Source organism: Vanellus vanellus (genome assembly GCF_965231255.1).
Source record: "Vanellus vanellus genome assembly, chromosome: 4".
In the NCBI taxonomy this organism is placed as follows: Eukaryota; Metazoa; Chordata; class Aves; order Charadriiformes; family Charadriidae; genus Vanellus; species Vanellus vanellus.
This window is the reverse complement of record NC_138909.1, coordinates 45,234,740-45,255,734: the sequence shown is the minus strand read 5'-3', so window position 1 is coordinate 45,255,734 and position 20,995 is coordinate 45,234,740. Positions and strand designations below refer to the sequence as shown.

The 20,995-nt window shown below is 56.4% G+C and overlaps 1 protein-coding gene across 1 annotated transcript; it reads left to right on the top strand.

Moving 5' to 3' along the window:
* Positions 1-5,136: 5,136 nt before the first annotated feature.
* On the top strand, positions 5,137-17,174 carry FBXO41 (F-box protein 41; the record flags this gene model as incomplete). Its single annotated transcript, XM_082482320.1, has 12 exons — positions 5,137-5,858; positions 8,990-9,200; positions 9,563-9,642; positions 9,774-10,084; positions 10,235-10,476; positions 10,868-10,983; positions 11,238-11,390; positions 13,444-13,539; positions 14,571-14,689; positions 14,914-15,072; positions 15,955-16,070; positions 17,112-17,174. The coding sequence occupies 12 exons, from the start codon at positions 5,137-5,139 to the stop codon at positions 17,172-17,174; spliced, it is 2,388 nt and encodes a 795-aa protein (XP_082338446.1).
* Between the last annotated feature and the right edge of the window lie 3,821 nt (positions 17,175-20,995).

The following is a 20,995-nucleotide window of genomic DNA, read 5'->3' as shown; positions in this document are numbered from 1 at the left end:
GAGAAAATGTTGCAGCCTCGAAGGTGCCACTGATAGCAGAGCATCCTTCCTCCAGTGGTTAAAAATCAGTTAAAACCATGCAACTCCAAAACCTCATCCTTCTAACAGGAGATGCTCACTCAGATGGGGCACGCCGGTCTTTGGTTTCAATTAATTGGCAGGAGAAGGTGCGTGTGGGAATGGAGGGAGGTGGGCAGAGGGGAAAGGGTAGCATGTCCCTGGCTTGGGGCTCAGCAGTTGTCATCGATGCTCAGGTGTTTTGGGAATGATCAACCTTTTCTTGCCGAGGGGGAAACTGAGGCAGGGAAGGGTCATGGCTGCAAATCAACGCTCTCTGACAGATTTTGTCCCCTCCACCAGCCCTGGAGAGGGGAGATCTGCCACCCAACCATGTTATGGAGGAAAGGGGGGTGTCCCTGCCTCATGCCCCTGAACCCTTTGCCAACATGTAGACTGAAGCATCCCAGGACTAAACCCCAATTATACTGTTATCCCAGGATGGGTTTCGTCTGCTGCTGAAATCTTCTGGCAAAATCCACTGACCCTCACTGAACTTGTCATGGGGTGGGAGGACCCTGTGGAGTTGGGGTGGGAAACTGGGCAAGGGACATAGGGTCCCCAAGGGCTGCTAGCAGGGACGGGATGGGGAAGGGGCCAGAAGGACACCACATTGAAGGGGAAATCCTAAATGTCCCCTCACACCTGTCCCTAAGAGCTCACACCTCTGACGACACCCAAGGGTGCTGTTGCCCCTCAAGTGAGAACCCACCAGCCCTGAGCACTGCTGGCCCCAGCTCCTGAATCACCCCATGTGCATGGGAGCCTGATCCTGAGCAAGGACCACTCCATGGGATGCAGATGGCCCCAGGCACCAGAAAAAAAAAAACACTTTTTTGGGGGGGACACCCCAGATATCGTTAATAAGGACCTCAGCACCCAGGTTTCCTTTGGAAAGAGGCCGTCTTTTGGGCACATCTCCACGGGATGGCAGCTCTCACCGGGCAGTAAACAGTGCTGCTTTCCCCCATGCTGCTGGCCATGCATGATGCATGAGGCCTTTATTAATACCCCTCCGAAAGTGCATCTATTATTGATGCTGAGTCTGAAAGCTCTGTGAAGGCACCTGGGCTGGTGTCTTCTCCCTCTGCTCCCCTGGCCAGCGGTGCAGAGGGAGGGGGGGGGTGGACGGGGGCATCCATGACCGCAGCTGTGTGCGGCTGCTTCTGGGGTGGGATGGGACTGAGCACACGTGCTTGTGTTTTTAGGAGAGGAGGACCGGTTGCGCCCTGAAACCTGGGGCTACTCAGGGAATGGGACAACCATTCCCCCCCAGGGCAGCAGCATCCTGGTGCCAACGCTGCCATCTTCCCCCATGTCCACATCAGTGACAAGAAAACACGAATACTGGGTGCCTTCAGTGCTGGGGACCAAGCTGAGGTGCTCGGGGACTGGATTAGGACCAACTCAGGGATTGAGCGGGGGTGATCGGGGACCAGATCAGGACCAAGTCAGGGACCAAGCCAGCATGCTTGAGGACCAGCTGGCAACCAAGCCAGGGCACCTGGGGACTCAATGAGGACCAAGCCAGAGATCAAGCCAGGTTGATCAGGGACCAGATCAGGACGAAGCCAGGGATGAAGCTGAGGTGCTCAGAGACTGTATCAGGACCAAGCCAGGGTGCTTGGGGACCAGCTGGGGACCAAGCCAGGGAAAAAGCCAGGGTGCTCAGGGACCAGAACAGGACCAAGCTGGAGTGTTCAGGAACTGTCTCAGGACCAAGTCAGGGTCCTTGCAACCATGGGTTCAGCCTGAGATAGGGAAGGAGGAATGCAGGTACCCGTGCTCAGCCACAGACCCTGCACCAAGTGGCCCCCCTGGGGGGATGCTCCGCGGTGATCCCGGCCAGGAGCCTGCCAGGGGCAGGGACTTCACTGGGGATGGGGGGTGGGGATGGAGGAGGTGGGATTGGGGGTGCAGGGGAGATGCAGGATGAGGCCGGCGGGCTGCCGCATGGCAGCAAGGCCCGGCGGAGGGCCCGCGGTGTTCGTGGGGAGACAGGCAGAGGGAGCTGTGAAGGAGGAAAGCGGCAGAGAGAAACAGTCCGGGTTCAGGCTGCAAAGGAGGAGGAGGCGGCTGCTAGCGCTCGCCCTCCCTCCTTCCCTCCATCCCTCCCTCCTTCCCTCCCTCGCCCCTACCTTCGCCATGAACGCCCCCCCCTGAGCCCAGCAGCGCCAGGGGACCCCGCCGTCCCCAGGGTGCCCAGCAGCCCTCGCCCTCCCGCCGCCCCACCAGGGCCTTCAGCCTCTGATCTCCTCCTCCTCCTCCTCCTCCTCCTCCTCCCCCTCCTCCTCCTCCCCCCCGCAGCCACCACCCTCCCTCCTTCCCCAGGGCCCGGCTGGCATGGAGGTGCCGCTGGCCGCGGGGAGCCGGATGCTACCCGCTGCTCCTGCCTCCTCCCGGGGCTGCATCCCTCCTGCCGGGCATCCCTCCTCCCCGACAAAGCCCTGAGCCGCTCGGCAGCCGCCTCCTTTGTGCACCGGAGCGGGTGTGCGTGCTCCGTCCCTCCCGTCCCCCCGTCCCCCCCCTCCGTTAGCCCTCCGGCTCGCTCTGCTCGGCGGCGACGGTGGCCGCCGGCGGGGACGCGGGAGAGATGCTGCCCTCGCCGGAGGAGCCAAGCGCAGGAGGTCGGCGGCGAGAAGCAGGTACGGGGCGAAGCGGGATGCTGCACCGGGAGGCGGTGGCTTGGCCCCGGGCTGCTCCTCGCCCAGGGCCTCCGGGGAGCAGGGGAAGGCAGCGGGGACAAAGCCGCTGCCAGGAGGTGAGGAGGGACCCGCTGCTCCTTGATGCAGGTGCCGGGGGGCTAAGCGTACCCCAGTTTTTCGTGCCCACCTCCCACTAGCCCCCTGCGCCTCTTCCCTGGCCACCCTCGCCCACCGCGGTGCCCCCCTCCCGCTCCTTCCCACCCCGCTGCCATTGCAGCCCCAGCTGGGGAAGGATGGGGACCAGTGGATGCACCAACAGCATCCAAACCCCCAGCAGCATCCTCCACCACCACCCCTCTTCTCCATCCCCCCTTTCCCCCTTCAACCAGGCAGTGGAGCTGCCTGCTGGTAAATTTAGAGGTTTGGGCTTTTTTTTTTTTTGGGGGGGGGGGGGGGGAGGAAAAATGTTAAACAATGCAAAGAAAGGATCCATGATGAATCGCAGGTAGCAGCGCCGAAGCAGCCCAGGGATGGGTTTCACCCACTGCTGCAATCTCCCGGTGGCCGGCTCAGAATGCATGGGGGTTTTATTAGCGTGGCCACAGGAGTAATGACTCTGCTAATAATTTCCTTAAATCCTGGTCGTTGTTTGCTGGGGGGGGGGGGGGAGGGGTAGAGGGAGGAGAGGTTTTGTGGGCAGGGTGGAACCTGCCCAGGAGAGGGACTGAGCAGCCCACCTGGGCCTGATCCTGACTTGGCTTAATGGCTGGGAAATACAGAACGAGGCTGATCGGGTACCCCAGGAGACGGAGGCAGGGATCCAGGCCTGAGACATCAGTGACACAGTGATGTGGCCCCATCCTTACGATGGAAAAGCGCTTTCTCATCCCATCGGCAGCAAAGGCGCCCAATGAAACCGAAGTTGCTGGTGGTGCTTTGTGTTCACTGGGTTTCAGCTGGGCTGGTGCTGGTGATCGCCCAGGCAGGGTTAACATGTGAGGGTGCATTTTGTAACGACCCCAAAAGACAGCCAGGCAGCTCCAGAAATCCTCCCAGCACTTTTTTTTTTTTTTTCATGGATTTCTTGGCTTTACTGATTTTTCCCAAAAAAACAGTTTCCCAAGCCTCGTGGCCTGATTGTACCCCTCAAGGGGCGTGCTGAGCCATGGGGGATGCTGCCCTGGGGACAAGCATGGATGAAGCATTCAGTGGTGATACAATGCTCACCAGGGCTGGCAGTTGTGGGGTGCAGAGAGGCTCGGAGGGGTTTTAGGATGGTGGGAAGAGCCCCTTGTGAGATATTGAAGAGGGATGAGCAAGGCATGCTCCCACCCATGGGTGCCCTCAGTGCTTTGGGATGAAAGTGCAGCAAGAATGGACTTCAATGGGTGTTTGTAACCTCCAAGGCTGAAGGAGACCACAGTGACATCCTAGGCTGGACTTTTGGTGGCTTATCCCATTTCACAATAGTGGTTTTTTTCCCCCTTGATGTCTTGGAGGGTTTTGTGAGTGGGGTATAAACCAGGTCCCCATAGGGACCCTCACTTGCCCAGGTGTGGGAAGCCACCAGGTCCTCTGTATCACCAGGACAGCACAGCCCCTGGAGGGGCTGAGCAATGAGGCCTGACGGCTGCAGTGAGGGGCTGGAGACGTAACTAATCCTGCTGTGAGGCTGCATGGGCTGATCTAGCAGGACTGGGTCACCCTTTGCTTGGAGGAGGTAGCTTGCAGCACCCTGGCTCTAGCATCAGACACAGGGATGCTCCCAGGGCCTGGAGACCCCTGGCACTGCAGGGGCTCATTGCATGGTGGTTGGGCAAGAAAGCACATGGGTCATCCCTCTGTGGCAAGCTCCGGGTGAGTGGAGAGAGCTTTGCCATGGGTTGTCCACCTTCCTGATGGCTGTACTGCTCCCAAATGGTTGTGAATCCTCCCAATGATTGTGCACCTTCCCAAGGAGTGGGGAACCTTCCCAGCAGTTGTGGATCTTCCCAGGGGTTGCACACCTTTCCAAGTTATGCACCTTTCCAAGGACTGTAGATCTCCGCAAGGGTTGTGGACTGTTCCAAGGGTTGTTCACCTTCTTGAACATTGTGCACCCTCCCAAGGGTTGTGCATGAGTGGGAGGAACACAGGAGGGGAGGATAGAGGTACACAGGGGACCAAGAAGAAGGTACTTCTGGGGACCTGCCATCCCTTTATCACTAACCCCCCTATCTCTTCTAGTGCCTGGCACCAGCCGATGCTGACATCCCCCCCAAGACTCATCGGACCCTCCACTCCCATCCCAAGGCTCCCACCCCACCATGCCCCAGCAGAGCTGCAGCCCCACTACCCGGGGCTCCCCAACCCACCCCGTGTGCCACCAGTGCATCCATCCCGTGCCATGAGTGGGGCCGTGCAGTTCCCCTGCATCAAGGCACGTAGCTGAGGGATGGCCTCGCTGGACCTGCCCTACCGGTGTCCGCGGTGTGGGGAGCACAAGCGCTTCCGCAGCCTCTCCTCACTGCGGGCGCACCTGGAATACAACCACACCTATGAGACCCTCTACGTTCTCTCCAAGACCAACAGCATTTGTGATGCTGCCGTGTTCCCCCTGGCTGCCGATGGGGCCTTGCTGACACCGGCCGCTCGGCGGGACTACTTTGAAAGCACCTCCTTCCAAGGCAAGGACCAGCGCTTCTCCTGTGACCTCGTCCCTGCTGAGGAGCTGGAGCCAGCCCCATCCTCCTCCCCCTCGCCCCGCTATGTCCATGAGATCGAGATCCCTCTGACAGAGATCTTCACCCGGGGCAAAGCCGTGGCACCAGCTCCCACACCACCGGCCGCTATGGACACTGCCTATGAGGAAGGCTTGGCCCGCCTGAAGATCCGCGCCTTTGAGAAGCTAGAGGTAGACAAGCGTCTGGAGAAGCTGACAGAAGAGGTGGAGCAGAAGATCGCCTCACAGGTGGGCCGGCTCCAGGTGGAGCTGGACCGCAAGAGCTCGGAACTGGAGAAGGCCAAGCAGGAGAGCCTGCGGCTCAGCCGGGAGAAGCAGGAGCTGGAGGACCGGGCATCTGAACTTTCTCGCCAGGTGGACGTCAGCGTGGAGATGCTGGCCTCCCTCAAGCAGGACCTGGTGCAGAAGGAGCAGGAGCTCACGCGCAAGCAACAGTGAGTCCTTTGTCCTCTCTCCTGTTGCAGGGTGGGGGGAAATCGGTCCCCAGTGGCAAGTCCCAGGAACCCAACACTATCACCAAACCCTCAGACCAAGTGCTAGGGCACAATCGCCTTGGCAATGTCCATTTGTATCATTGCTCATCACGCATCTTCTCCCATGCAGGCAGTGTCCATGTAGACCTGAGCCTCTCCATGTCAATGACCAAGCTGGGTCACATCATGTCAGACCTTGTCCCAGAGCCACTGGTGCTCCCAGGACATGGCCAAGCTGGGGATGCACATGGCCATCCTGCTGTTCTGCCAAGGAACATGGTGGTGGCCATGTTCCTGCAGCCCACTTCTACTGCCAAAAGGTATCCCCCAAAATCAGGGCTGGATCATACCCTCTGGCTTCACAGCTGAATCATCCATCCCTGCACAACCTGAGCAATCCCATCGGCACATCCCATGGTCATAAACATGAGAGGAGTCAGCTTGGCCATGCATAATTCAGGGGTATAGCCCAAGAAGTATGAAGAAGCATCTGCTGTTAGGACCGTGGCACTGTCATCCTCATTTTCATCCCATGTTCCCTATTCAACATCCCCTTCCCAGCCCAGCACTGCTCCTGAGTTTCCCTCCAGTCAAGCACTGGGTCATTTTGCCAATCAATGTCACTGAAGCAAAGTAGACTCTTGCCCCTTGGGAGTTTCTTAGCAAAGCTGGAGGCCACCATGGGGTCCAGAAAGTCAGTGAGTGGCAGGATAATGGGGAATAGTGATGGTTGTGCTGGGCTGGGAGCACTGGTAGGATTCCTCAAGGACCTGTCTTGATCCCCACCATCCTGAGCACATTCATTAATGACTTTGACTCCAAAATAATGACTGCGCTTAGAAACGAAGTTCACAGGATTTGCTGGTGGTGGAGGTGGTTCTGGGGTCAGGAGCGGGATGACTCTGGGACTGTAATAAGGGCAACAGCTCTTGGTTTGGATGCACATGTATGGGACAGGCAATGGGGAGGTTTGGGGGCTGCCATCAGCTGCCTCGTGGGTGTTGTCCAGGGGCATCTTGGGGGCGCGTGGTGGCAGGATGAGGGCCAATGGGGTGGACAAGTCTGGAGCAGGGCCTAGAGAGATGTGAGAGAGGGCAGATGGGGGTGACCGATGGATCAAATGCATCTTATTTGGTCTGTGGTGGAGTCTGGACACTGTTCCCACCTAAGAACCTGGGTTTATAACCCAAAACTACCTTCTGGACCTCCCCTTCCTTAAAGAAACCCTTCTGCCCCTTGACTGTCCTCATCAGTCCCCAAACTCCCCCAGCCAGAGCGACAAAATCACTTGCCAGGTTGCAGAGGGAGCATGTGAAGAGCTGATGAAAAGAGATGTTTTTTTTCCTAGATGTGGGGAAATCATCAGAAATCATTTTCATTGGCAAAGCTTGTTTCACCCTTCCCCAAAAACAAAACATTGCCTGGGACATTTCCCAGCGCTGCCAGCTCCGAGACACCATGAAGCCATTGTCCCCATGCAAGGTCTTTTGCTCCTGGGCTCCGTTTGGTTTGCCGGCTATGTTTTTCCACCCGGTCCGTGGGAATGAGAGAGGTGCCGGTGATAACCATCAGCATCACCTTACACCTGCCACACCAGTGCCCCATTTGCCTTCCAAATCTCCTGGGCCCCCTTGCCTGGAGCCTTCCCAAATCATTACCAGGGAGCTCCCAGGCTCACCCTGCAAATGGCAGGCTGGGGGGCAGTTAATTGGTAATTAAGTGACAATTAATAGCCAGCAACAGGAATTATATCATGATAATATATTCCCTGCCCCCTCCTTTTCCTTTGCGCTCCAGTGCAAATCGGTGCGGCTGGGTGTGCATGGTCGGATGCGGACGGTCGGGTGTGCATGGTTGGGTGTGCGTGGTCAGGTGTAGAGTCGGGTGTGCGCAGTCTGGTGTGCACACAACAGGCATGCGGAGCTGTGTTTGTGCATCTGCAGGGATTCGTGGTGCTGAGCAAAGGTGTGAGAGTGGTTGTGCATGTGTGTGTGTGTGCGCACCATCGACCATGTGGGTGTGATCAGTGCTGGGTGTGTGTGCCACCGACTGTATGTGTACCGGGGGTGTGTGTGTGCATGTGCCTGTTCGTGATGCTGCCTGCATGTGTGTCAGGGTGTACATCCGTATTTGTGTTTTCGTGGTGCTCCTTCACATAAGGGTGTCTCTGCATGTGTGTAGGATGCACTTGGGGGTGTGCACGATGGCCATGCATGTGTGCAGGCCTGGGTGTACATGTGTGTGTTCACAGGGCACGTGCATTTGCAGGGGTGAGATGGTCAGGTGAGTCTGGTTGTATGGGGTTTTGGGACGTGTGTGCTCGCGGAGGGATGTGATGGCTGCGTGCACCTGTGTGTACATGCTCAAGATTTTGGGAAGCATATGAGGTCAGTGGGTGTGTGTGTGCATGGGCACACGTGTGTGCGGGGTGGGACAGGGCCACCTTGGGTTGCTGAGCTGCCAGCATGCTCCACCACAAAGCTGGCCACGTTTTGGGAACAATATCTCAGTGCCTCAGCAGGGCGAACACTGCTCATCCACAGGCTCAAAGCTCCTGAGCACCTGCTAATTAATTTGTTAACGAGGGAGCCGGGGCCCTGCAACCACTGCATTTAGTTGGGTACAGGGCTGAGTGGGGTTGAAGGACTTCAGGCTGTCCTTAAGGTCCTTCCTTTAAGTCTGCTCTGAATAAGGCAGGGTACCACTGCCATTCTCCTCCATCATCCTGCCAAACCATCATCCTCCTCCTCCCTCTGCTCCATCACACTGGGGCCTGACCCCAGTCCTGGCAGCAAAGGGTCAGGCTGGGTTGTACATATAAGTGAAGGTGCTGGGGATGCTGTTCCCCCCCAAAACAAGGTGGCCACATCCACCCTGCAGGCCAGGAGCATCACCTGGTCCACACTTTGCACGAAACCACATCCAGGAGCCATCTGGGTTGACACAGACCCAAATCAGGCTGATGGTGGAATGGTCTGGTTGCAAGTGAGCATCCTTTGAACCCCCATCCCAGCTGGAGGACAGGGATGGAGGTGCTTCACAGGGACAGGTGGGGAAGGATTGGGGTGTCACCCACTGCTCCTTCCACGCAGGGAGGTGCTGCAGATTGACCAGTTCCTGAAGGAGACGGCTGCCCGTGAGGCCAATGCCAAGGTCCGTCTCCAGCACTTCATCGAGGAGCTGCTGGACCGGGCGGACCGGGCTGAGAAGCAGCTCCAGATCATCAGCAGCAGCTGCGGCACTACCCCAAACGGCAGCCTGGGACGCTGCGGCACGCCAGGGGCCAAGGCTGCCAGCCGACCGGTACCTCCGCGGGCACAGGCACGGGCACCCCAGCGACTTCGGGCATGCACCTATGTGGCTTCTCTGATGTCTGCAAAGGGTTGAGATGGAAGGTGTAGGGACCCTCATCTCATTCCCATAGGGAAATGGATAATCCGGGGGGGGGAGGGGATCCCCAAAAGAAGTTGCTTCTTGATGGGTTTGTATTTCCATGGCAAGCATGAGCAAGGTGCTGGGGTGATGCTGGCAGTGCTCTTCTGTATCTCATTTGGGGACGACCTCACCCAAAACCACAGCTGGCGCTAGATGGGTTATTGGGGTTGTCTCCCTCGGCTGCACCATCGACATTTTTGGTTTTGCTACGTTGACTCCTCTCCCCACAGAGAGACCGGCACCTGGGGCCGGGGACGGCCGTGCACGGTCCCTATGGCGTGTCCAACCAGCGCTCCTCCTCCAGCACCGGGTGAGTCCCCTATCTGCGCCGCCAGTTTGTGATTTTAGTAGCCTGCTTGGTTTTTTTTGGGGGGCGAGGAGCTGACGGGAAGGGGACGCACACCCCGGTAAGCACTGAGGCTGGGCATCCCCGTCCCCCAGTGCCTCGAGCCGGGCGAAAGCCGTGTCACAGAGCTCAGGCTGCTACGACAGTGACAGCGCAGAGCCGTGCCCCACCGATGACACCGCCGACGGGCATCCTTACCCAGCGCGGGACGGCGCCCGGGGCTCAGGGCTGCGCCGGCAAGCCATCCAAAACTGGCACCGCCGGCCGTACCGCAACAGCACCGAGGGTGAGGAGGGCGACGTCTCCGACGTGGGCTCCCGCACCACTGAGTCGGAGGCTGAGGGATGGGAACTGGAGGCAACCGGATCTGCCGCATCCCGACCCACCGGCAGCTGCCGGCTGACGGGTGAGACCGCACCGGGCTCTTCTGGTGGGGTGGGAGGACTGGGAGGCTGGAAGGTGGGGGACAGGGACGGCTTCTCAGCTCCACGAGGAGTATCCCGTCCCTGCTGCCTTCCCCAGCCGCCGGTGGCAACTGACGGTGGGTGTTCCACAGCCAGGACCGAGGGGGCTGGGGGCCAGGTGGGCCGGCTGGAGAGGGGCAGCCCAGGCCACTCCAGTGAGGTGATCAGCCCCGAGATTCTCAAGATGCGGGCGGCTCTTTTCTGCATCTTCACCTACCTGGACACCAAGACCCTGCTGCGGGCGGCCGAGGTGTGCAAGGACTGGAAGTTCGTGGCCCGGCACCCGGCCGTGTGGACGCGGGTGCTGCTGGAGAATGCCAGGGTGTCCTCCAAGGTACCGGGGATGGCACTGCCTCAGGCGAGACCTTTCATTCACCTCGCTTGTGTCGATTGTCACGTTGCAATGGCCATGGGAATCTGAGCGCACACAGCTGTGTGCTTGCACCAGCAGCTGGATGCATTGCACGTTCACGTGTGCATACTTGTGGGCATGAGCTCACATGCGCTTACATTTTCATGTGCTTTTGTGGTCACACCCATGATTTTGTTGCACACACTCTTGCATGACCTCGTATGTGCATTTTCACATATTTACGGCATGTGTGTGTGCATGCAGAAATGCCTGTGTGTGTGCACAGGTCTGCCTACAGCAGCCAAGGATGGGTGGCGTGGAGCACGCTGAGGGCCTTCCCCTCGGTGATGGCCACCCCATCCTGTCCCCCCAGTTCCTGGCCATGCTGTCTCAGTGGTGCACCCAGATGCACTCCCTCACCCTCCAAAACCTCAAGCCACGCCAGCGGGGGAAGAAGGAGAGCAAGGAAGACTACATGAAGAGCACGCGGTGAGTCCCCGCATCCTGGGCATCCTCCTCCCGCAGCCAGAGCCACTGGTCCTCATGGATGACAATGCTCTGAGCACCAGTGTCCCATTTCCACTGATGGCCGTTCATCACACCTTGGCTTTTGCTGTGGGTTTTGGGTGTCCTGGAGCTGTGGATCCCCATGGGACACATCAGCATTCTGGGGTGGCCCTGGGGTGGACATGAGGACTGTGAGTGCCGGTGCCTGTGCCTGACCCTGCCTCCATCCCCGGCAGGGGCTGTCTGGAAGCCGGGCTGGAGTCCCTGCTGCAGGCGACGGGCAGCAACCTGCTCATCCTCCGCATCTCGCACTGCCCCAATGTGCTGACGGACCGCTCACTCTGGCTGGCCAGCTGCCACTGCCGGGCCCTGCAGGCTGTCACATACCGGTAAGGATGGCCACCAGCATCCCCCCTCGTCCATGGGGACCATGAGGTTCCCTGGCTGGGAGAAGGCTGGGAACATTCATGGGATGTGCTGGGACTCCTCTGATGCCCATCCCCATTCCCTGTCAGAATGCAGCCCATCTGGTTAGGTGTGAAGGACCCACCTTTCCATGTCCCTAGACCAGTGGCAGCACCAGTGTCCAGTGTCCCCAGTGCAAGCTCTCCATGCAGCTCTCATCCTCTTCTGGCATGTTCCTATGCAGATGTTTCCCTTCCAGCTCCATTCCCACCATCCTGTTACCAATCTCACCCCAGCTGGAGGTGTGACCGGGGTCTTGGTATGGGGACTCTGCTTTATGCTAGAGAAGGGTGAAGAAGAGGTGCACCAACAGCAGGGCCCAGTGGGGTCCCACCTGACTGTCACCTACTGACGAAGGCTTCTAACAGGGAGACAAGACCTTGAGGTCTCTCTGTCCTGGGAGGAAGGAATGGGTCTGACATGGGATTGGTAAGACCCAACCTGGAGACCTTGCCCAAGAGCAAGGACACAAGGCCCATGATCATGTAGGTCATAGGTCCTGGAGATCACTGACTGCTCCTTGGTCTTGGCCACCTTCTGAAGAGGCTCTGCCTCCCATGGAGGCAGGATTTACTTCTCCTACACACTCAAGGAGGATGACCTTGCTCTTCTGCACCCTGCAGATGACTACTTCAGCTTTGGTATCTATTTCACCTGCATCCGATGAGTGTCCTTGTCCAGCCCAGGATGGAGAGTCCTTCAGGTGGGAAGGCACACCCAGCCGGCTCCTCTGTTTTGGATAAAGTGAGCTCTGATGTGGCTTTGATCCAGGGCCCCCATGCTGCGAGCCAGCCCAGCACCACCAGGTTTAACCCAAAGACTCCTTCATCGTCCCTTCCAAGGGTGTTAGAGCAAGCTCAAGCACTCCTGGCACATTGCTAACCTGTGACTCTGACTCATGCTCTAATTAACCTGCTGCACTCACAAGGGCCTCTTGGCAGGCATCTTCAGTGGAGATGTGTGAAACACTCAAGATAACACCCATCACTTATTTTTAGGCTTGCCTGAAATTTTGAAGTAGGTCATTTAGAGTTAGGAAGTGCAGCCTCGGTCTTCGGGAGAGAGCCCAGTGCAATGAAGCAGCCAGGGACCTCTATCTGGGCTGGTAGCATCAGGACAACGCTCTCTGACATCTGTCCTCCATTGACTCAGTGCAGACGGCATCAGCGAAAGTTCTTCTGAGCCAGTGGCACAAATGCTGGGTGGGCAGGCAGCATGGCTGTGCCAGGCCAGTGCCATGACTCATGAGAAACCTATACCTCCACTATGCCCCTGCATGAATCCAGCAGCATCCCACGAGGTCTGTTTTGATACCTCCAAAAACCCCAAGGAGGAGCCCACAGCAAACCTCTGCAGTGACATTTGGCCAACAGCCACCCTACAGATGTGGTGGCACAACCACAGAACTGGTACAGAGGCCATGGAGCAGCCACTGCCCTTGGCTGGAAGTTACTGCCCATCAGCTGAGACGTCCTTACCACCTCCTGGCACCTTCCCTGTCCATGCTGGGCAGGTGGCAAGTGAAACCAACCCAATGGAATCAGCAGGGATGTTATATTTTCTCTGCAAGGGTACACAGCCTGGCAGTCTCTGTTCAGTCACTTGTCACCTTTGCATCTAAAAGACTTCTGTCATCACCTTCAACCTCACCTTCAACCATCAACCTCACCTTCAGCCTTTACCTTCAGCCTTACCTCATCTTTAGTCTCACCTTCAGCCTCACCTTCCATTTTTCTTGACATTGCACATTTGCAATGCAGATATTGGCACAATTGCAGATAGAAATGCCTTTAGCCTTCCTGCATGGGTTGGTGTTGGGACTGTCTGGTTCATGGGCACATCATGGGTTGTAAATAATGACCAGATTTGTACCTCCAGGTGCAGAGACATGTAGCAGCATGGAGGCTGCAGACACAGCCCCCAGGGAGCAGCATCACTGCCAGTGGGGGCCACCATGTGTCCTCTGTGTTGTTCCAGGAGCTCTACGGACCCCGTGGGTCATGAAGTCATCTGGGCCCTTGGAGCAGGTTGCAGGGACATCATCTCCCTCCAGGTCGCGCCTCTGCATCCATGGTAAGAGTCATGGTAAGAGGAAGCCAGGAGGAGTGTGAGGAACACCACTGGGCTGGAAAGAAATTAGGTGCCAGATCCAGATTTGCTCGGAGGAGGGTCTTCATGAGATGAGCAGCAATCCTGGAGACCAGTTTGGGGGAACTTGGAGCTTGGCCCCATCCTGCAAAGGCTGTAAGCTGTTGGGTGTAGGCACCTCCCTGCTGAGCCAGGAACGTTTCCATGGAGGCTGCTAACACCAGAGATGGCAGGGGAGCCGTGATGGGTCTGGTAGGTGACGCTGAACATTGAACACTTGTTTGAGCTCCTCACTGCTCATATAACAGCAGCTCTGAAGTGCGTGGATGTTTTTAAAAGGGTGTCAAGCCACTGCTTAGGCAGACAACTGCAGTTGCTCTCACTTTGGAAAAGCATTTTGGGGGCATGAAGATGCTGGTGGATCCCCACCCCACAATGTCTGAGTGCTCAGGAGTTCATGGCTCACAGAGCAGGTCACTTGGCGCCTCACGTCCATGCCATGGGGCTTCCTCCTGGGCATTTCTTCTTGTCCTGGGATGTTTGTTGCAATGTTATGTCCCCCATCAGCCTGGATCAAGGTGTACAGAGGGGGATGTATTTTAGCAGGAGAAGCTGGATGTCAAGTCCCCGATGATTTGTTTCTCCCCAAGGAGAAACACCACGTGGCATGTAGGCTTCTCCACCTAAGCTAGGGGTCCAAACTCCTGCTACTGGTTTGATCACTGCAAGGAACAGAGTTCAGGGCCTGATTCAGATCTCCAAAGGTGAAGAGTTTGGGGCAGAGAGACTCCACTGAGTGCATGGACCTTCCCTGTCCTGGTTGCAACACAGCCCAGGGTGGCTGCTCAGATGGAGACATCTGCTCCAGAGATAGCTCCTTACAGTGTGGTGACACCTAAGTTGGTGGAGTGGGAGAGGTCCAAATTCCACACCACTTGCAGGAGCGCTCATAAGGGGAGAGGGGGGACAAGCTTTTCTGCCAGCCCTCCCCACATCTTTCTTCTTCATCTCCCCAGCCAGCAGCCGACACGTTTCAGCAACCGCTGCCTTCAGATGATTGGCCGGTGCTGGCCACACCTGCGGGCGCTGGGCATTGGAGGCGCAGGCTGCGGCGTCCAAGGACTGGCATCCTTAGGTAAGCAGCTCTCCTCTGATGGGACAAGAAGGGGACCTTGCTGGAGGCAGGGTATACCCTTAGGAGATGCCGCATGGGGATCGCAACGGAGAAGCCCACTCCAAGGACCATGGGTGTACCCTGCCCCTCCTTGCTGCTACCCATCCCTCCTACCACCCTGTTCCCATTGGCTGTCCTCATCCCTTCCCCGTGGGGTGCTGATGGCAGGTGCTCTGTCATTCCAGCCCGAAACTGCATGCGGCTTCAAGTCCTGGAGCTGGATCACGTGGCAGAGATCAACCAGGAAGTTGCAGCAGAGATGTGTCGAGAGGGGCTGAAGGGGTTGGAGATGCTAGTGCTGACCTCCACACCGGTCACCCCCAAAGCCCTGCTGCACTTCAACAGTAAGTAGCAATATCGGGGGGAGTGCATAGCACCATACATCGACAAAAAGGCCACCAGATATCCAGATCCATGAACCAGACCCTACCTTCCAGCCCCACCCACAGGAACCCACTGCCAATACTGGAAGGTGCTGGGAAATCTGTGGTGGAAGAGGGGATCCAAACCCTGCCACGGATGGGTTAAGAAGAGCTGATCTTGCCTTGGGCAATAGGGAGGATGGAGACACTCCCTCTATGCTCCCCTCAGTGTAAATGAGGCCTCAATGTCTGTGGCACACCCGAGGTTCACCCTCATGTATCTGAGTTTGCAGTCATGCCATTTACTGAAGCCATTTGCCAGGACGGGAGATCCGGGGGGAAGAGGTCTGGGGCTGGCAAGAGAGTCTGAGTGCTGTTCCTGGTGGTCTTGGCATGTATGACTTGCTGGGAACCCACCTATCTGGGTAGAAGAGTAAGGGTTTCCCAAGTAAGAGGTAGGACTGCTGAACTGGGATGTGACAACTGGAACAAATTGCCCAGGGAAGTTGTGGAGGCCACATCTCTGGAAGTGTTCAAGGCCAGGTTGGATGGGGCTTTGAGCAACCTGGTCTAGTAGAAGGTGTCCCTGCTTATGGCAGGGGGGTTGGAACTAGGTGAGCTTAAAGGTCCCTTTCAACCTAAACCATTCTATGATTCTATGAACTGGGAAACATCTCATAGACCACCATCCTCTCTCCAGAGGTCTTGGTCATCAAAAGTGGGTATCCTCCATCTTCAGGGTGATGTTTCCCCAAATGCATAACACTTTGACGAGCACTGGGTGAGTTTTAGGGTCCATCCTGGCTGTGGGGAGGCTATTTCCCCACCAGGTATGGAGATGTCAGGTGGTATCTCTGCCTCCAGGTGTGTGCCGGAACCTGAAGTCCATCGTTGTGCAGGTGGGCATTGTGGACTACTTCAAGGAGCCCCACAGCCCTGAAGCCAAGAAGATGTTTGAAGAAATGGTGAACAAACTCCAGGTAAAAGATGCCATTCCCAGCTCACCTATGTGTCACCAATCTCACGTCCCCATGGGGTTTGAGGACAATTGCCTACTGCTGAAGTACCTCAGTAGAGAACATTGTAGCTCACTAGGAACATCCTGAAGGCTCACTATCCTTCAGACACGCAGGCCCCAAAGGCTGAAACAAGATCTAACATGCTGTGATTCCTTCCCATTGCTTTAAACAGGACTGCTTCTCTGTGGATCTCTTCCCCAGGGACAGAAAAAGGCTGTTGCCTCCTTCACGTGGCCACTTCCTTGTCAAACACTGTGAAGTGATTTAAAATCCACCCATGAAAGCAGAAACGGGGACAATTTTAGTTAAGCTGAGTGCAGACTTCACTTAGCTTTTGATGCTCAGTAGGGCTTGGGCTGTCCTCAGTCTGTTCAGGGTCTCCAAGGCAGACATCTCCATCCACATCCAAGGGGGAAAAAGTCATCCTCTGATTGACTGCATCCTGCAATGGGTTGGGGTCCCATAGGGGCATAAAGCGAAACTCCCGTGAGATGCAGGAAGGCAGGACCTGGGGACAGAGGCCCACCAGTGCAGTCAGATGGGGTCAGATGGCTCATACGGTTCCTGCTTCACTGACAGGCCCTGGCATGGGAACAACAGTGGGCAGTGAGACAGACCCGTGTCCACCCCCAGGCTGGGGGTCACCTTCAGAGAAGAGCCATTTCAGAAGGGCTTTCCTTGTGTGGCCACCAACCACTGTGCTTTGCAAATCCCACCTGCCCCTGCATGTTGATATCATCTGCCCCAAACTACTACAGTCCTCTGGAAACAGTGTTTTTAACCAAGCAGAAACCAAATCCAGAGCTAGGTTCAAGGGCAAGGGATTAAGAGGCGTTGACCCAGTCCTGCAAGGAAGCCAAATCCCTGTGGGATGCAGTGGGACCAGGGTGGACCCCTTCCCATGGTGAGGATTCAAGACGTCTTCTCCTCTCTCTTGCACAGCCTGTGGGTCAGCAAGACTGCCAGGTCCTGCACTGACCATGCTCTCTGCCCCTCTTCCAGGCCCTGAGGAAGAGACCCGGCTTCTCCAAGATTTTACACATCAAAGTGGAAGGAGGCTGTTAGACCTTCAGGGAACCACAAAGCACATTCCCTCTTCAGCCTGGCGCAGCCAGAGGCCCTGTGAAACCAAACCCACCATCTGCCGCTCATCCGTTGCCAGACCTGGAGCACGGAAATGCCGGCCCATGCACAAAAAACCCAAACTCTTGCAGGCCTTAGTGACTGGCAGCTGGTGCTTGTCCCCGGGGCCAGCTCGCAGGCAAGAAGGTGCTACTTAAGGAAATTTTTTGGCTGCCCAAAGAGGCAGGGCTACGCTCTTTCCCAGGAGGGAAGATGGCTTCAAACCCCCTGCGGCTGCTCGTTGCCAAGGATCTTTGTTTGGGGAATGCCTTTTTCTTTGAACTCTTTTTCTGTTTTGGGTTTTGTTTTTGTTTTTTTTTTCTGTCTGATGGCGTGGGAACTGAGGATGGCCCAGTCCATCCCTGTGGACTCTTTGCAGAGTGCTGGGCTCGGCGCCACTGCATCACAGCTGGACCATCCCCATGCTCTCCGTGGGCTAGTGGAGGTGGGGTGAGAAGGTGCCGTTCCTCCAGAGGAAACAGTGCTCAGCATTCCTGCACGGTTTCTGCTTGTTTTCATTTCATTTGTTTAACAGAGGGGCATCATAACCTGGGAGAATACTGCCCAGAAACCAGCAGCCGCAACAGCACAAGCCCGGATGGCAAAGCTGCAGCTTGGGGGCTGTAGAAGCTAGAGGACAACAGAAGAGATGGTTGCTCTTCCAAAGGTCTCCAGCCTCACCTCCTCTCCACCCAAACCCTCCTGCCAAGGCAATAAACCATCTCCTAAATCCTCGTCCACCAGGAAACAGGTCATGCTTCTGTCCCCACCAACATCCACCATCCACTCAAGACTCCCTCCAGAGCGAGTTGTCCCATGGGGAGAGAGGGACTGGCAAGGGACACCCACATTTGCCATCCCATCACCTTCCCAAGCAACCTGAAGGAGAAACTCTGGCCAAATTGTCCTGAAATTCAAAGCTGCTGGTGAAAGCCCCAACTCAACTGCCCTAGTAGATCCCTTGTCTATGGCCACGGCTGTTTTTTTTTTTATTCTGCCTTTTTCTTCTGGCTGTCTTCTGCCTGCAAGGAGGTCATCACCCCCAAAATACCCTTCTTTTTCCAAAGGAAAAGGCTTTTGAAAGACATCTGGCAGGGTCAGGTGTCCCCATCCTCCACCCTGGGGAGAAGGTGCCAGGAGGTGCCCACACCATGGGGGACACCCATCACAGCACTGCCAGCAGCAGGGACACACTGGCCTTAACCACAGCCCAATGCCGCCCCAAGCCCCAACCAGGTGTGCTTGGACCCAACACACCAAGCTAAGAGGAGCCGACTGGGAAAAGCAGATTTTGCAAGTTTGTCGTCTCCTCTGGGCCATCATTGGAGGTTTCACTGTCTGTTGGCCAGCATGGCTGCAAGGAGACATCCCTTCCTAGGGCGTCTCTCCTTCCTCCAGCCCTCCTGAGGTGATAGGCTGCCATGGAACATCCCCCTGGGAGGGAGAAGTCTGCAGACCCATCCTGGTACGACCTTCCTCATCCACATCACAAGAGCTGCAGACCTCAGCCAAAGGCTCCCAGCATGCTGACAGCCCAGGGGACCCCGATAGAAAATAAAATCTGTTCCAAATCACTGAAGCTGGTGGTGGGCTGAAGGCAGCTTCTGAGTCTCCAGCCCCAGAAAGCACCTCAGGAGACCATTTCATCCACCCTTCATCCTATCTACGCTGTCTCCTCTGAAACAGGGTAGGGGTTTTTGGCCATAACCCCCCATTTGAAGCACCTCCGTTCCCCCGTTGACTGCAGCTTTCCAGGAGAAGGCTGTTCCCTGTATGCACAAATTGTGGGAGCCCAAAAAGATGCCTGCGAGAAACTACCACGTCCCACCATGCCCCTATGGGCAGCATTGGACAAACTTCCTGGCACCAGGGACAAGCTCTTCGCCGTGCCCGCTGTGGGTTTACCTCCATCCCGGGGAGGCTGGGACATGCATAATCCAGGGGCAAGAGGAGCAAGGGATGCCCCGACCAGCAAAAAAAACACCCAGCAAAGCTAAAACCCCCCGGGAACCACCCAGACGCCATCCCACGAGCATGGTCCCAGTGGAGATGTCACCGTTTGAACTGGTGCAGAGACTTGCGAAATTCCTTAAAAATAAAACAAAGTAAGTATTTATTTCTATAAAGAAAAGAAGGAGAAAGAAAAAAAAAGATTTTAAAGGAAAATTATATACTCAGCATGTTTATACACTCTATGCTTAAAGACTATCGTGTTGGAGAGTCGTGTCCGAAGACTGAAGGTGGCTGCTCTGGGTTTGCTGCTAGCCCACGCCCAGCCCCTCACCTGGCTCCTTCGGGTCATGGGGAAGGCAAAGACAGGGTGATGGAATGCAGGAGGAGATGTTGAGGACTCTTGGAGAAACCTTCTATGCTCGCCAGTGAGACCAGTGCGGCTGCTGGTGCCATCGGTGGCCGTGTCTGCTGGTGGCCATGGTGGTGTGGGGCCTAGGTAGGTGTGTGACGCCCCCGTCTCCCCACTGCTGTGAAGGTTTTGTAAGTTGTGGCAGGAAAACCTCACCCAAATTTGGTGCTTCAGTGTATTGCCGAGACCAGACCAAACCATCTGCCTCCCCTTGGGGCATTCCCAAAAAGTCCACTTCTGGCTTAGCAAACCCACGTTTCTTACAAAAATCCTGCAATGACACAAGACCTTGAGCACGTTCAAGGATTGGAAGATGTAAAGTAGGGGATTTTCCCCATTTTGATTGATGCCTGGGCTTGGATGGGTCCCGTCCTCCTCCTCCTCCTCCTCGGCTAAGGATGAAGGTGACTGGCGCAGTCTTAGCGGTAATGAGAGTCCTGTGTCTCCCTGGCCCTCCTGGTAGCTCCTAATTGCCCAGGTTGTTAATGACAACGAGCTCATTAACAGCTCCATATTTCTTCTGCTGAAATGTCATATTGATGGTTTCCCTGCTGCTTTTCCTCTCCATCCCACTGGTACATGGCCCTGTTGGCTCCCCCACAAACCCCCATTGCCCACCCCCATCCCTACGGGATGCTGGGGCAGCATCGCCCACGGCCATAGGACTTACCACATGGGCCATGGGGTTTCAATTCCATTTCCTCTGGAAATGATGGAGACACACAGAAATATTGAATTCCCTGGGAAAGCCTTGAAATCACACAGCGTATTCGGGTGCTGATAGGGAAGGGACAGCTGCAGTGTGAGCTCAACCCCATACAAGACCTTAGAGAAGCCCCAGAGGGGCTCTGCGATGACAATCCCCAGCAAAAGCTAGGGCACAGCCACCTGTCCCAGGTGGAGCATCAGCGGTGAGCAGCTTTCACATGGGGTCATGGTGATGGCCAGATCTGTCAGGAGCTGGAGGGATGGTGCTGCTGGTTCCTGCCCAGGCTTGGTTCCCGCAGAACCAGTTTTGGGCGGAATTTATTCCTTTTCTAGAGAGTTTGCCCAAAGTTTCCCTGTGGCCAACGCTTGCGACATTCCTCTTCTCTTGAATTTGGGTGTCGGTCAGGGATCTCAAGAGGACCACCACCAGCAAAGCCAGCTCGGGGGTCAAATTTATCCCAAATCCATGTTTTTCTGTCTCCCTTGTGTGTTGGATTTTGCTCGTCATCCATTGCTCTGAGCCCCCAGAAGTCAGGAATGTTCCAGGGACTAGCTGCCTCCTCCTGACTTCATCCCCGTGCCACAGTTTGGGGGGGGTCCAGGGGTGTAAAATCTCTAGGAAAAGAGGGACCCCCCCCAGGTTGACTCTGTCTGAGGAGGTTTTTCAACCTCTTCATCAAGCAAAGAAAGCAAA